The 16,532-nt window shown below is 47.1% G+C and overlaps 1 protein-coding gene across 1 annotated transcript in view; it reads right to left on the reverse strand.

The window, feature by feature from the left end:
* The window catches only part of rptor (regulatory associated protein of MTOR, complex 1), a 107,737-nt gene that overhangs the window by 88,401 nt on the left and 2,804 nt on the right, over nucleotides 1–16,532 (reverse strand). The window contains exons 3-4 of the mRNA XM_083693556.1: nucleotides 10,331–10,433; nucleotides 8,818–8,900 (exon numbers count right to left, since the gene is read on the reverse strand). Of these exons, the coding sequence (XP_083549682.1) occupies nucleotides 8,818–8,900; nucleotides 10,331–10,433 (186 nt within the window). The remainder of the gene's footprint in view (nucleotides 1–8,817; nucleotides 8,901–10,330; nucleotides 10,434–16,532) is intronic.

Here is a 16,532-nt window from a genome sequence, read left to right on the forward strand (position 1 = left end):
CACACACGTAGAGACGCGCGCGCGCACACACACACTTTAGTCAGCATAACAGACCATCTGCAGTAGTGTACAGAGTCACGCTGCACTCTGGGACAGGTTGCAGAGGGGAGGGAGGGAGGGAGGGAGTGAGGGAGGGAGGGAGAGATGGAGGGAGGGAAGGAGGCTGTAAGCAGCTTGGAGAAAGGGCAGTCTAAACCAGCCAGTACACAAGGCCAAACTCACATCACTCACAGCATACAGTCAGTCGCAGGCACGCGCACAGTCTACGTCCGTGTGTGTGGACGATAATGTTAATGTCGTTAATAAGGATGTCTACATGTAGAAAAGAAAAATACGTATTTTTCAGTTGTGTCAAACTCTCACAGAAAGAGCCCGTCCTGAAGGGAAGGCAGCAAAGCAGCACGTAGTGGGAGACCCCTGAAGGCCAGAGGACTCTCCCTGAACACACTGCAGGTTACCTTCAAAACAGGGAGAGGGGGAGGGAGGAGAGTGGGGGAGGGAGGAGAGAGAAGGAATGAGAGGGAGAGAGAGGAGGAAAAAAGAGACTCAGGGGAAAAGAGACCATTTGAACTCAGGATGAGTGAGTGGAGAGAGGAAGTGTGGGCGCCATTATGTGTAGAGGGAGGAGGTGGGTGGGAGGTAGGGAGGGAGGTAGTGAGGAGGGGGAGACACTAATGATCTGTAAGTAAGGCAGTCCCACAGCCACTAATTGGAAAGGAGAGCAACGGAGGTCCCCGGGTTCAAAAGCAATCAGAACCGAAATGGTGTGTGTGTGTGTGCGCCTGTGTGTGGTTCTATGTGTGTCTACATGTGTGTGTGTGTGTGTGTTTGTGTGTGTGTGCCTGTGTGTGGTTCTGTGTGTGTCGACATGTGTGTGTGTGTCTGTGTGTGTGTGTGTGTGTGTGTGTGTGTGTGTGTGTGTGTGTGTGGTGTGTGTGTCTGTGCCTGTGCCTACGCGCGTTACTGTGTGGCCAGTGAATGGCCAGAAACAACCCCAAGAGCATCTGAAAGGATGGGCGAGGTGAAAGGTGGAACAGGCCGTGTCATTCAGCAATCAGCCGTGGTGAGATCTGCTTCTGAAACTCTGCACTTCAATTCAATAGCCAAAGCTCTTTCAGAGCCCTGAGAGGTAATTGCTTTAGTGTGTGTAGTCCTCTGGTCTGTCGACCTGACTGTAGAAGGACATTAGACTCAGTTAGCCTACAGGATCCACAGCCACACCAACAACATGGCGCTGTCTGCCTGTGTGTGTGTGTGTGTGTGTGTGTGTGTGTGTGTCTACGTCAGTGTGATTGTGTGTGTGTCTACGTCAGTGTGATTGTGTGTGTGTGTCTACGTCAGTGTGATTGTGTGTGTGTGTGTGTGTGTCTACATCAGTGTGATTGTGTGTGTGTGTGTGACAGTAATTAAAGTGGTGTGTCGTGTGGCTGTGTTTGCCCTGGGTTCTCTTCTCTAATATGTGTGAAACTCATTAAGGTTGCCGCCGCCACGCCACCACGCCACCTCAAGGACAACCAATGAGACGCTCACCAACATACTCGCCAGCTTGAAAGAAGAATTCAATGACGGATAAACAAACCTTGTAAGGATAAACTCTCTTTTGGGTATAAGTTCTCATGCAGTTTCATCGGTGTCAATGTGAATTGAAATGTCTTCACAGACACAACGACGCTCCAGAGAAGATGATAGGATGGTACCAGGGGAGGCTGGAGGAGGTAGAAATCAGAGGATGGGCTCATTGTAATGGATGGAACGGAAAAAGGAATGGTATCAAACACGCATGTTCCTTAATATATGCTACCGAAAGGATTTCACCTTTTTAAATCCAATACACGTGATGTTTGATACCATACTCAATTCATTCCCATGCATTACAATGAGCCTGTCCTTCGATTTCTACCTCCACCGGCCTCCCCTGAGATAACGGTGATGAGAAACAACACCGCCGTGACTCACAGAAGTAGCTTTAGGATCCACTGTATAGGGGAGAAATCAATTCATAGAAAGGCACTCAGGAGTTTGACTCATACACATGCTGGAAGCCATAGAGGAGGAGACGGCACAGGGCACAGCCTACGACATCTTAATCAAGGTCTTGAGAGTGTGTGTGTTATTATGTGTGTGTGTGTGTGTGTGTGTGAGTCATCGGACAGTACTTAGAGTACAAGTTAATCTACTTGGCTGTAGCAGACAGGCTTAGAGAGGACAGCGGCCAGGCCCTGACATGTGTTAGTCTCTCACAGGTCATGAGATTACACACACACACACACACACGCACACGCACACATGCACGCACACGCACACGCACACAGGTCAGGCCCATACATGTGTTACTCCCCCACAGGTCAAGAGATTTCAATCAACCCACCCACCCACCCACCCACTAAAAATACAGATACACACGCTTAAACACAGGAGGTTGTGCAGGGGAGAGTGGAGAATGGAGGCTGGAGACAGGAAGTTGAAGAGGGGGCTGGGGATAGAGGGAGGAGAGGAGAGGAGAGGAGAGGGGGATAGAATGGAGTGATGGAGTGGAGTGGTAGAATGGTGTAATAGAGTGGGTCCTTGGAGTGGCGTGGGTGTGGGTGGAGGAGAGGAGAGGTCTGGAGAGTGGTGAGGATGGAGGAGAGGAGAGGTGGAGGAGAGGAGAGGTCTGGAGAGTGGTGAGGATGGAGGAGAGGAGAGGTGGAGGAGAGGAGAGGTCTGGAGAGTGGTGAGGATGGAGGAGAGGTGGAGGAGAGGAGAGGTCTGGAGAGTGGTGAGGATGGAGGAGAGGAGAGGTGGAGGAGAGGAGAGGTCTGGAGAGGGGGAGGAGAGTGGTAAGTTTTTTTGGTGGATAAAAAAGTTGAAGTTAAAGCTCACACACGGTCACAGTCACAGCAGCACATATGGGAAATAACTCTCACAACGCCACGTGAAGCAGGAAGTGACTCATTAATTTCTTTCCCCTGAGTCACTTCCTGTCATCCTGTACCGTCTCATCCTGCTCTGTATCCTCCTAATGGCCGGGCTCCAACAGGCTCCTGCCAGCGCACGTACACACACACGCACACACGCACACACGCACACACGCACACACACGCACACACACGCACACACACGCACACACACATACTTAGACACTCTTTCTTTCTCTCTAATGCTAATAATCTCACACACACACACAGGTAGGTGCACACACATACAGGCACACAAACGAATGCATGCATGCATGCATGCATGCATGCACGCATGCACGCACACACAAGCACGCACACTCGCTGTGTGATGATAATAGATCCATGCTGGTCATTTGTCCCTGAGCGTCGCTGACACAGAAACAAGAAGAGAACAGCAGCTGAGAGATGAGTCACTGTGGGGAGAGAGAGCAGCAGGACACAGGAGCTATTCTCTCACACTCACACACACACACACACACACACACACACATAAATCTGTAATATTGTCGTCCACTGCCACGTTAGTGTTGTCAAGACTGCTCACTCTCTTCATCACTTTTTCACATGCAACGAGCAGTCAGAGAGAAGTCACACACACACACACACACACAGTCACACAGTCACACACACACACACACCCACACCCCCACACCCAGTGCCGAAGCTGTGTCATAGAGCACACTCCCTCTCACACATGCTGCTGAGAGAGACATTGTGCACACTTACAAACACAATAGTCACTCACAGATGACACACACACTCACACTCTCTTTTAGCAAACATACACACACACACACACACACACACACACAGACACACGACCGGAAGTATAGAGGAAAATCTATGCCAATGATCTCTCCACCCGTTTCTATGGCGATGCGATGAAAGAGAATGAAGAAGCATCTTTCAACCATCATCCAGTCCAATCAGATGGCTGGAGCTCATCTCAACCTAACAGGGATCTCTACAGTGGAATGACTGTGATTAACCATACACCTTCATTAACCACACACCTTCATTAACCACACACCTTCATTAACCATACACCTTCATTAACCACACACCTTCATTAACCACACACCTTCATTAACCACACACCTTCATTAACCACACACCTTCATTAACCACACACCTTCATTGACCATACACCTTCATTAACCACACACCTTCATTAACCACACACCTTCATTAACCATACACCTTCATTAACCATACACCTTCATTAACCATACACCTTCATTAACCATACACCTTCATTGCAACAATACAACATGGTACTTTTTATGTTCATACTGAATGGGATTCAGCAAATTGCAGGGCACACGTTGTCTGATATAATGGAAGCGGATGGGGTCCTATGTGTGGCCACTGGAGTGAATTATCCCTTGAATCTAATCCAGCCCTAATCTAGTCAGTCAATCGAATCTAGTCTTAATGTGCTCTAAACCAGGGGAGGCTGGTGCAGGTAGAAATCAGAGGATGGGGCTCATTGTAATGCATGGAACGGAATGAGGAATGGTATCAAACACGTGTGTGTTCTTTAATATATGATAAAGGATTTAACCTTTTAAAACAAATACACACGTGTTTGATACCATCCCTCATTCCGTTCCATGCTTTACAATAAGCGCCTCCTCTGCAGTGGTAGATGAACCCCAGCTGGTCTGAAGTGATCCAGTGGTCTTCACTGGGATATTCATGAGCTGATAGGAGGAGAGCAGATCGATAAGTACTCTGGACTGGCTCCTCTCCCATTGGCCTGTTTGTGTGCGTGTCTCCCGAAGGACCCCAATAGCCTTGACCTGTAAACCTCCTCATAAGCACATGGTTTATAGATCTGTCAGAAGAGGGAAGGAAACACACAAACACACACACACACACGTCTTCCTGTGTGCTGGTGATCCCCGAGGGGCAGGCAAATCACTGAGGCTGAGTTTCCTGAGTTTCCCCTAACAATCAGTCACCATCTCTCTAAATTATTACCCTTGATTGATCAAGTAAAATTGGAGGTGTGTGTTTAAATGCTTCTTCTGCCTGTGTGTGTGTGCGTGTGCTTCTTCATGTGGTGAATCTAAAGGAATCGCCGCATTGAACAAAAGGAAGAAGAATTTAGATCTATTCTCTGATGTCTCATATCACGACACTGTGTTTGAGGAGCTGCAGTAATGACTGTGGAGGGAGAGGGAGAAGGGTAAAGAGAGAGCGCACAGGAGAGAGAGAACGAGAGAGAACGAGAGAGAACGAGAGAGAAAGGAAAGAGAAATAGAGGTAAAGCGAGACATGCTGCCTGGTGCTGATCCACAGCTGTGGTGTTATATTACACCATTGTGTGTGTGTGGGTGTGGGTGTGTGTGTGTGTGTGTGTGTGGGTGTGTGTGTGGGTGTGGGTGTGTGTGTGTGTGTGGGGGGAGGGGGGGGGGGGGGGGGGGGGGGGGGGGGGGGAGGCCAACCATGAAATACAATATCACTGAGAGGAGAAGTCACACAGACCGTAAAGATAAAGTACACAGATGACAATATAGATAAGATGGCTGTCGGAGGAACACACAGAGGAGTGTTTAATATACAAGAGATAAGGAGATGGAAAGGAGGATAACAAGTGAGAAATTGTAATCTGTGTGTGTGTGTGTGTACCTGTGTGTGTGTGTGTGTGTGTGTGTGTGTGTGTGTGTGTGTGTGTGTGTGTGTGTGTGTACCTGTGTGTGTGTGTGTACCTGTGTGTGTGTGTGTGTGTGTGTATAGCGGTTTGGCTCAATATTCCCCAGTGTCTGAATAGGGGCAATGATAGTGTCTACACACACACACACACACATTATAGACCATGTCAGTCAGTGAAGACCAAGGTGACAGAGCATGATGAGATTAGCCTGCCTGTCTGTCCCTCAGTAGGTTCACAGCCAACACACACACACACACACACACACACACACACACACACACACACACACACACACACACAGCTGTAGGCCCACGGCCAGCACACAGCGCTACTGCCAGCAGTCAGGTGTCGCTTTCACTCAGCCTCTTTATCAATGAGCTATTGAAAACATGCTACGTTAGGCTAAGCCAACACAACAGAAGGGAACTACATCCACGGTATGCTACGCTAACGCTAACACCAAAGGAAGCATCCGTTATGATAAATGGAGACCCTGTGAGCTAAATTAGCCATGTCATGCTATGCTATGCTAATGCTAAATCGAAAGGTCACACACACACACACACACAGCCATGATGACTACAGCTTTGGATACACTAGTGGGGGACATATGCTAGGCTAAATCTGTGACAAGGCGCTAGGCTAACCCTAGTAGCCCAACACACCAAGGGAACTACATCCACAGCTAAGTGTAAACCTGGAGCAGGACACACTTCTACAGTTGGACATATGTGGGCTAACGTGCTGCAGCTGTGCAGAAAGCGAGGAAAGGAAACAGCAACAGAGAGGTAAAGCATGGCATCCTGCCTGGTGTCCTCATCCTCATTCTGTGTGTGTGTGTGTGTGTGTGTGTGTGTGTGTGTGTGTGTGTGTGTCTAGCAGCCAGGCTAGTGTTTGTCTTCTCTCTATGTACAGTGGCCAGCAGGGTCAATGAGAGAGTGGAGGAGCAAACAGAGAAGGAGAAGGAAGGAGAGAGAGAGAAAGAGAGAGAGAAAGAAAGAAAGAAAGAAAGAAAGAGAGGGAGCAAGCAAGAGAGGAGAGAGCGACAGAGAGGAAAGAGAGAGAGGAGAGAGAAAGCGAGAGTCCAGCAGCATGTCCCGAGGCTGAGAGAAAGAATGGCTCCCTCCTACTCCCACTCCTCCCCTCCCCTCCTCACCCCCTCCTCTCCTCTGATCTGATCTGATGGTGACCTCAAGGTCACGGAGCCCACGCTCCGCCAGCTTGGCCCGCTCTATCATTCCATCTCTCTCTCTCTCTCTCTCTCTCACACACACTTCCCTCCACATCTCTTTCATATCCCTCTCTATAATTTCCACATTCTCCTTCTTCTACTCCTCCCTCCCTCCATCATCCCATCTCACTCTCTCGTTCCTTTCACACTTCCCTCCCCATCTCTTTCACACTTCCCTCCCCATCTCTTTCACTCTCTCACATCCCTCTCTCTAATTTCCTCCTACTCAATCTCCTTCTCCCCCCTCTCCCTCCCTCCCTCCCTCTCAGCGGTGTATGGAGGTGTTTAGGAGCTGCAGGTGAGGGCAGCCCCAGCCATCTGCTCCAGCTCTGAGACTGAGGGGCTGTAGCTAATGTTCCTGTGTGTGTGTGTGTGTGTGTGTGTGTGTGTGTGAGAGAGAAAAAGCTCCAACTCACAGTTGGGGAAGGAAAACTGCAGCCTTGGGCGCACACACACTCATGCATAGACAAACGCACACACACACACACACCTTTCATAATATCCATATACTCCATCCATATAAGTCCATAAGATCGTAAAAGTAGCGCCAACTTCCAGAAATATTGGCTTTATTGAACACCGACCCACACACACATATGCTGCTATACAGGAAAACGTTTTTCTTACAGTCTTACAGTTACAGTGCTGATCTGGGGCTGCTTTTCCTCCTCTGAACCTGGACGAAGCCACATCATTAAGGGAACTATGAATTCTGAGATATACCAGGAGATTCTTGAACAGAACGTCACGCCATCATGCCAGACACCCTTCAAAGCCTCACTCAATTGGCTGAGTTCTGTAAGGAGGAGTGGGCAAAAATCCCTCAAAACAGATCAGTGGCTATACGAGACGTTTACTCCAAGTTATCTCTGCTAATGGAGGTACCACAAGCTACTGACTGAAGAGGTTCCCATATTTTTGCACACATGAAATCTGAGTTTTAGTTAAATAAATCACTTTTGTTAAATAAACAATGAAAATACATCTTTTTTTTTTGGTTTGTTTTATTTATTTGGAATGTCTTTGTTACGAATTGGGGTTTAGATGAAGATTTTATAAGTTCATTTTAATATTTTATCCAAAAATAATGAGCATCCCTGTAGGGTTCACAAACTTTCAAGCAGCACTGTATCAAAACCATATGCACCATAACTTGCATAGATGTAGAGAGACACACACACGTCTCAAGTACTATTCTCTCCATAATCCCCCTCCCGCCCCCCCCCCCCCCCACACACACACACACACACGCACACGCACGCACGCTCACACACAGAGACACACACCATGAAGGAGTGAAGCCATGAAGGAGTGAAGCCATGAAGGAGTGCTGAGATGAGAGCTGATAAGAAGGAGCAGCTCCCGCTGTGCAGGGACTAACACTGAGAATGGGGACATACTGTACCAGCGTGTGTGGGTGTGTGTGTGTGTGTGGGTGTGTGGGTGTGTGTGTGAGAGAGAGAAATTGTGCACATATGAGAGAGAGAGAGAGAAAAGAAAGAGAGAGAGAGAAAAGAAAGAGAGAGAGAGAGAGGAGAGAGAGAGAGAGAGAGAGAGAGAGAGAGAGAGAGAGTTTGAGCGTGCAGACAGCTCTGCTGCACACAGAGGAGACACAGATAGCTTTGAGATAACCTGACGAGCCTTCCGAGAGAAGCAGTAACACACGGCAATTTATGTAATATGCAGAGGTGTGTGTTTGTGAGAGAGAGAGAGAGAGAGAGAGAGACAAACATACACAGAGCTCCAAACCAAGCACTGTATGCAATATGCAGAGGTGTGTGAGAGAGAGAGACTAAAGCTATACAGGGAGGGAGGGAGGGAGGGAGGGAGGGAGGGAGGGGTAGAGTCAGGTTGATGTGAACTCCCTCACCCCTGGGTTGCCAGTTCTCATGCTGCTTCTGCAGGTTGGAGGGAGGGAGGTGAAGAAGGGGGTAGGGGATGAGAGGGGGAGGGAGGGAAGGAGGGATGAGGGTTGATCCTAAACTCACCCTGGGTTGCCAGTTCTCGTACTGCTTCTGTAGGTTGGCCCCAATAGTCTCCAGGGCCTTCTGAGGACTCGTAGACAGAGGGTCTGGAAGAGAGAGAACAGAGATGTTATAACCCCTCAGAAAAGACAGACATAACTCGTAGACAGAGGGTCTGGAAGAGAGAGAACAAAGATGTTATCCTGATTCCACTGTGAACATACTGCATACCATTACTGCACATTTGTCCGTAAGAAAACAGTGTCGATATCTGTGTGTGTGTCAATTCTTTATGCCAACTCAGTTCCTCAAAGCCAGCATATGAAGAAATAGCCTCAGCGATTCAGATTGAAATATCAATATGAACAAATCAATCGCATAATAAAGAATAGGGGGCAGGTATCAGATTCTGCCCACAGTGCAGAGAAAAGTATATTGATTGACAAACTATAACAAGGTATATTATGGATATGTTTCTTGAGGCTCCTTGAAACAGCACTTTTCAAAACAAGAAGTAGTTGATAACTGCTATAATTCATATTATATTGTATAATAATCACCATTCTATTTTATGTAATTTGTCAGTTAAATCCCATATTGATGTAGTTGATGTAGCGTAGAAGAATTAGGGACACTGTCTATTCTCGCAAATTAAAGGTTAATAATAATTAAGTCCAGCCGTTGCATTTTTTAAATGCAGAGTCAGTGTGCAGGGCAGGGGTTCCTAAGTGTTCTCTTCACAGTTTGTCTTCTCTTACACACCAGGGGAGGCTGGTGGAGGTAGAAATCAGAGGACAGGCTCATTGTAGTGCATTCCATGCCTTACAATGAGCCCCTCCACATGTATTTGACACCATTCCTCATTCCATTCCATGCATTACTATGAGCCCGTCTCCAGATTTCTACCTCCGCCAGCCTCACCTGCATTCTGATCGTGGAGAGCGATAGATATGATGCATTCATGGTTATCCAACCCGGGTTTCAAATAGTATTTGAAATCATTTTCAAGCCGTGCTTGATTGAGTTTGCCTAGTGCAATGGAGCCAATGGTATAGTCCCAAAAGTGCAAACCCCGCCCACCTGGCACTCCAGGCAGACTAAAGCAAACGCTGAACTGTAACAAATACCTTTCAGCGGTTTTAGGCCTTCTGGTTACCCTAAGTGAACTATAATAGTATGATAGACAGGCTTGTTCAGTGTCCTCAGCCTAACTGTCGTCTTCACTGACAAAGGATCACACCGTCACAAGTCTCGTCTTTCATGACTCTGCTTCCAAAAACGTAACCGCAAAACAGTCTTTTGAGGCTTCTTTTCAATCGAGGCTCTTTGTTTCTTGTGTTGTCTTTGTGTGTGTGTGTGTGTGTGTGTTTTTTCTTTGTGTCATGTCTTCTATGGATTTGCGTGGGAGAATCCCTCTTGACTGTCATTTTGTCATCTACAAAATAATCAAGTGTGTTTGTGTGAGTGAGAAAAAAACAGAGTGTTTCTGTGTGTGTGTGTGTGTGTGTGTGTGTGTGTGTGTGTGTGTTCATCTTACCGATCCAGCACTCCAGTCTGGCGCAGGGGGAGGTCTTGACCACATCAGGAGGGTCCACTCCCACATTGAGACACAGGACCAGTGCTACACTAACTGTCTTCATCTGGGGGGGAAGGAGAGAGAGAGAGAGAGAGAGAGAAACATGTCAGTAAACATATTCTTCACTGAGGTAATCTCATGCACGCACACGCACACTTCTTGACCTTGTCCTCTGGAATGGATGGCACCATTGGCAGCAGGGCTGCCCAGTTGGCATGGACTGGCATGACGTTGCGATTTTTGGAGGAAACACTGAGTGTCGGCCCCACCCTACAAACCAAAGAAGCGCGAACACAGCATAGGCTACAACAACAGGCTTTAGAGGTTCAGGGCTTTGCTCCAAATAAACCTATAGTACAACCATAGAATTAGAATGAGCATTATATTAGCCTTTTAACTCTCAAACCTGCCCATGTGTCTAACTGAAGTAGTCTCAGTGATTTGATACACACACACACACCTTTGTGAGTCATTGATAGTCTCTCTGTCCCTGTCACCCAGTTCATCACTTACAGCAGGGGAGAGGTAGGAGCTTCAATGACCAATCATCAACCAATGACCATCCTGTTGCCCAATCAATGACCACCCTGCTGTTTGTGCTAGGACAGCTCAGACTGGTCTTTTGACCATTCCCTCTGAACACACACACACACACACAAAGAAACACGTGCACACCCACGTATAAACACACACAAGCAAACACACACCCACACAGGTCAGTTATGTAGGCTCAGTGGGTGGTATAGGACTGAGTCATCTCCTGTCTGCTGCATACGCATGCCCACCCTGACACGCGCAGGCAGACACGGACATGCACACACACACACACACACTCTCTCTCTCTTTCGATGTGCCCACAGTCGATAGCTGCTTAATTGTTCATCATCATCATCAGCAGACAAGACACCACAAGACATTGTCAAACTTACTTTTGACAACTTAAAAATAAATTGTTCGGTTTGTGTGTGTGTGTGTTATGACAGTGTGAAGTTAGTTAACACCTCACAAGCCCCCCCTCTGTGTTTTGCAGGGTAAGGAGGACTGAGTGCCTGTGTGTGTGTGTGTGTATATGTGTGCCTGTCATTATGAAGGTAATTAAGGGGATTCTTCTCTCCCACCGGCTGGGAAAGGTCAGTGTGCCACTGGGACTCAGCAGGACAAATAGTGAGGAGCAAACACACTCACACAGACACACACACAGACACACACACACACACACACACAAAGCACTGCCTTGACTCAAGACAAAATCAATCATATAGGCCAAATCAATCAATCAATCAGCTCCAGGATTTGGAGTTACTCCTGCACTTTCCAAGTCATCTGCGAAGGTACAGCCTAACAACACAAGGGTTCTGCCCTGTTGTTTGGCACCTGCACTGGAAACAATACCCACAATCACTAGCTCCAAAGCTCTGAAATGAGTACTAAATAGGTTCTGACCTGGCACTAACCACTGTGGTATTTCTCTCTCTCTCTCACACACACACACACACACACACACACGCCTACATCATTACCATCACAACAAACCTCCCAGATGACACTGAGCATTTGTTTCCCCACCACCATCAAATACCAGCAATTAAGAAAACATTAGAGAGTAGTTAGCATATGAATGATGGATGCGTCAGGAGGGAGTGTCTTTCTCTTTCATATTCATAACATTCGACGGTGGCATTTAGCCAGATGCAACGTCTCTCCAATGATTCCCATTCATTTAGCGTTGACAGTTAGCCAGATGTGGTCTCGCCATTGATTCCCATTCATTTCTCAGCTCAGTGACTGGGTCTATTCAGCCCAACTGTCATCAATATCCAGACAACCCGGTATAAGGCCTGTTAGCACCGTCGCCGAGGGACTCAACTCTCTTGTGGGGCAGGAGCTAGAGCGGCCGGTTGGCGAGCGGAAGGTCGTGAGTTCGATCCCCGCTTGGGGCGAGCCGCTCTACCCCGCCGTTCGCGTCAACATCAACTGTCATGACGGGTTGTGATGAGGACCGTTGGGGCTGTGTTCCAAATATACACGCTAGCGTAGAATGACGCACCGGTGGCGGAGTCGTGGCTGAGGGGGAACGCACCCGGTGTTAACACACGTACGGTACGTCCTCTCCCCAAGGTCGTGGGTTCGAGCCCAGCACTGTGCTGTCGTCTGTCTGTCTGTCTGTCTGTCTGTCTGTCTGTCTGTCCCTCCCTCCCTCTCTCATTTCCAAATAACGAAAGGAAAAGTAGGATTGGAGTCTAAGCTTGTTTTGGGATCAGGAGGTTACAGGCCAGCAGAGCAACCAAATCAAGAAACAATCTGGACTGGAGATATGGACTGCAGGAAGGTTATGGAAAAACCAATTTGGAAAAAGGCACATTTCTTTGTGTGGTGCAACCACACGCGCATACACACACACGCAGAGCAGAGTGTGTGTTCTGCAAAAGTTGGCAGCACCAAAGGAGAGAAAATAAGAGGAGGAGGTTGAAAAGGGGAAAATGTGTTGAGGGGGAGAGGGACGACTGACAATGAGAAGAGGAGGAGGAAGAAGAGGGAGTGACAACAATGGGGAGGAGAGTAGAGGTGAACAGGAGAGGAGAAGAAGAGGGGAGGAAGAGAAAGGAGGAGGAGAAAGGGAGAAGGGCTGTTCCACCACAGCACATGGCTCTCTATCAGGAGAGATGCCCTGCCTGTTAATGTGATTGTTAAGATGAATCTGAGGAGAATCCCAAACAGAATGACATCTTAATACACGACTACTGGACCACATAGATTACCCATCATCTCATAAATCTACTGCTCTGTACAGCAATGTGGGGTGTGTGTGTGTGTGTGGTAGAGGGGGGGGAGAGAGAGAAGAAAGGGGATAAAGAGAGAGAGAAGCCAACAACTGCCAAAACACCAATGTGCAAAGTGCAAATATATTAATAAAGCAGGTGACTGACAACCACTGATTAAAATCAAGAAGATTAAGCTAGCAAAGAAAAAAGGAGGGAAAAGAGAAGTGTGTGTGTGTGTGTGTGTGTGTGTGTGTGTGTGTGTGGCTGCACATGCACACACACGAAGCCTTGCACAAATGTGTATGTAATTGGGTAGATTGGTAACTCTCCTTTACTCATTACTGGCCATGCATGGGACTCAAGGGGACATTAAAGCTTAAAAGTGTGCAAGCACACACATACACACACACATACACATACACATACACACACACATACACACACACATACACACACACATACACACACAACCGTTAAGGATCAATGGCCAATGCTCTAAATTAAGGCCATTAACACAGGAGACAGGGGGGCATTGATCTCCCCCACCACACTGGAATGTCTCCCAGACTACCCTTGGTGGTACACACATATTACTCTGCATTGTGTTCTTTAATAAATGCAATTACAGTTAAACAAAATGATCAATAACTGCAATTATAGTTATACAAAATGATCAATAACTGCAATTATAGTTATACAAAATGATCAACAACTGTAATTATAGTTAAACAAAATGATCAATAACTGCAATTATAGTTATACAAAATGATCAATAACTGTAATTGTAGTCATACAAAATGATTTGCCTTCCACAACAGTCAAGGGCATTATGAACGGGAGGAGGAGGAGGAGGAGAAGAAGAAGAAGAAGAAGAAGAAGAAGAAGAAGAAGAAGAAGAAGAAGAAGAAGAAGAAGAAGAATAGAACTCCAGTATGTCCCTCTGTTAACTCAGCGCTTCAGCTGCATTTTTAGCGCAGTTTGACATGAATAAACGCGCGTCGGTTTTGATAACGCAACCAGCGGCACGGTGTTCAGAACTCCTGGAGAGAACCCTGAGAACGCTAATGATCCCCGTGAGAACGGCGGCGGCTTACTCTAATGCTTGCGTGACTCTTTTTCACCATTGATCCCAAATGACGACTCGCTCAGTATTGGGCAGCACACAGATATCCTGTTCAGGCATCCTGGGAGCCGACGTCTATGGCTCGGTTAATGTACTGCATGTGCATCGATTGATCCCAGGACAACGTATTGATCAAGAAAGCGAGGTACTATAGATAGCACACCTGATTACTTTCCCCACTGTTACACTGTTCTGGGTAATCGATTTAAGTATTGATCTGTTCACTCTATTGTAAAATAAACAGTCCTGGGCAACATCTTCTGTAACAGTGTGAGTGCGTGCCTCGCGTCCCACGCTGCTGAGCTCATCAGGGAAGTGAGACTCACGTGTCGCTGTGTGTGTGTGTGTGTGTGTGTGTGTGTTTCAGCAGCTGTCTGTGTATATGTGTACATGAGTCACACTGGTCATCTGATACAGATAGCAGGCCTTGGGTGAACATGTCAAGAGGGGGGGGGGGGGGGGGCTTGTCTACAGTACAGTATGTACAGTAAGAAATCACATCAAGAGGGCCATAGAAATGTCAATCTGAAAATGAAAAGTACTTTCTCAGGCCTAAAAATACAAGTAACCCATTTCAACGCCTGATATAATGTCAAGTTCTCTCTCTCTCTCTCTCTCTCTCTCTCTCTCTCTCTCTCTCTCTCTCTCTCTCTCTCTCTCTCTCTCTCTCTCTCTCTCTCTCTCTCTCTCTCTCTCTCTCTCTCTCTCTCTCTCTCTCTCTCTCTCTCTCTCTCTCTCTCTCTCTCTCTCTCTCTCTCTCTCTCTCTCTCTCTCTCTCTCTCTCTCTCTCTCTCTCTCTCTCTCACACACACACCACACTAACTCAATAGCAGACATCCCCACAGGGACTGAAAGCCATCCTTGACCAACGGGCCTTGTGATTGGGCCTCCTCCCCCCCGTCATCGAGCGAAGGTCCACTAGGTGTGTGATAGAGTGCATGCGTGCGTGTGTGTCTATCCGCATGTACTGTATGTGTGCGTGCATGTGTGTGTGTGTACCACCCCTACTGATTTCCCACGATGCAGGGCATCATTTACAACCCACTTGATAACCCCATTACCCCCCCCCCCACACACACACACACACACATCCCCCCTCCTCTCTACAGTTCAATTGTTTACGTCCCAAAATCAATGGAGACCCATTCCCCCTATCGTTATTATCAATCAGTCTAAATCACCCACCCGTAGTAATTTGTGCTAAGTGCCAAGTGTGTGTGTGTGTATGGATATATACAACGTTATTCAATCAAACACTAAAACCAGGTGTTTCCGGTGTAAGAAAGAAGTGTTGAACAGCAAGAATGTGCATGATTCATCAATATGAAAAAAAAAGAAGAAAAGTACTCTATTCTGTATAAAATCAAATAATCAAAAAAAAATTCAACTGAAGCATATATTCTGGCAGCATTGGAAGAATAGTGGTTTTGTCTTACGCCAGCATACTTAAAGTTAGGCTACCCATTTCAAAATAATATAGTATTCTGTTTTATGATGCAGTACATTCTCCCTTATCATTCCCTGAAGCGCCATGGGAACAAGCACTGCATAACTATCTGTCATAATACACAACTGTCATAACAGACAACTGTGTCATAATACACAACTATGTCATAACACACGTCTGTGTCATAACACACGACTGTCATAACACACGACTATGTCATAATACACGACTATGTCATAGTAGGCGAAAGGTGTGTTCAAATCTGGCTGAATGTCTAGCCTGAAGGTGCACTGACTCTCCTACAGGTGTAATGTATGCCGGTTCAGTGACAGCTAGCATGACTGCTATCTTAGCGCTGGAAGGATCACACACTGGTTAACACACCATAAAACCACCTGGCAGGTTTAAAGGGAGGGAATGGAGAGAGAAAGAGGGAAAGACAGTCGCGGCGCGCACACACACACACACACACATGCCCACGCACACACACACACACACGCCACTTAGAAGGGAAAAGCCTTGAAATGTTTTTCTTTTGTCAAATCCCAGAGTTTTTCTAAGGCAGAATAGAATGAATTTATAACAAATGGGGATAATAAAGGAGCTAGGCTAACCTAAGGTGTTAAGGTGCAAGGCAGAAGCCTGACAGGAAGAAGCCACACACACACACACACACACACACACACACACACACACACACACACACACACACACACACACACACACACACACACACACACACACACACACACACACACACACACACACAGTGAAAAGAGTGATGGCTTCTTCCTTAAGCAGTACACTGTGACAGAAGTGACAATGCTTTAT

The sequence above is a fragment of the Argentina silus genome (genome assembly GCF_951799395.1).
Source record: "Argentina silus genome assembly, chromosome: 22".
Classification (NCBI taxonomy): Eukaryota; Metazoa; Chordata; class Actinopteri; order Argentiniformes; family Argentinidae; genus Argentina; species Argentina silus.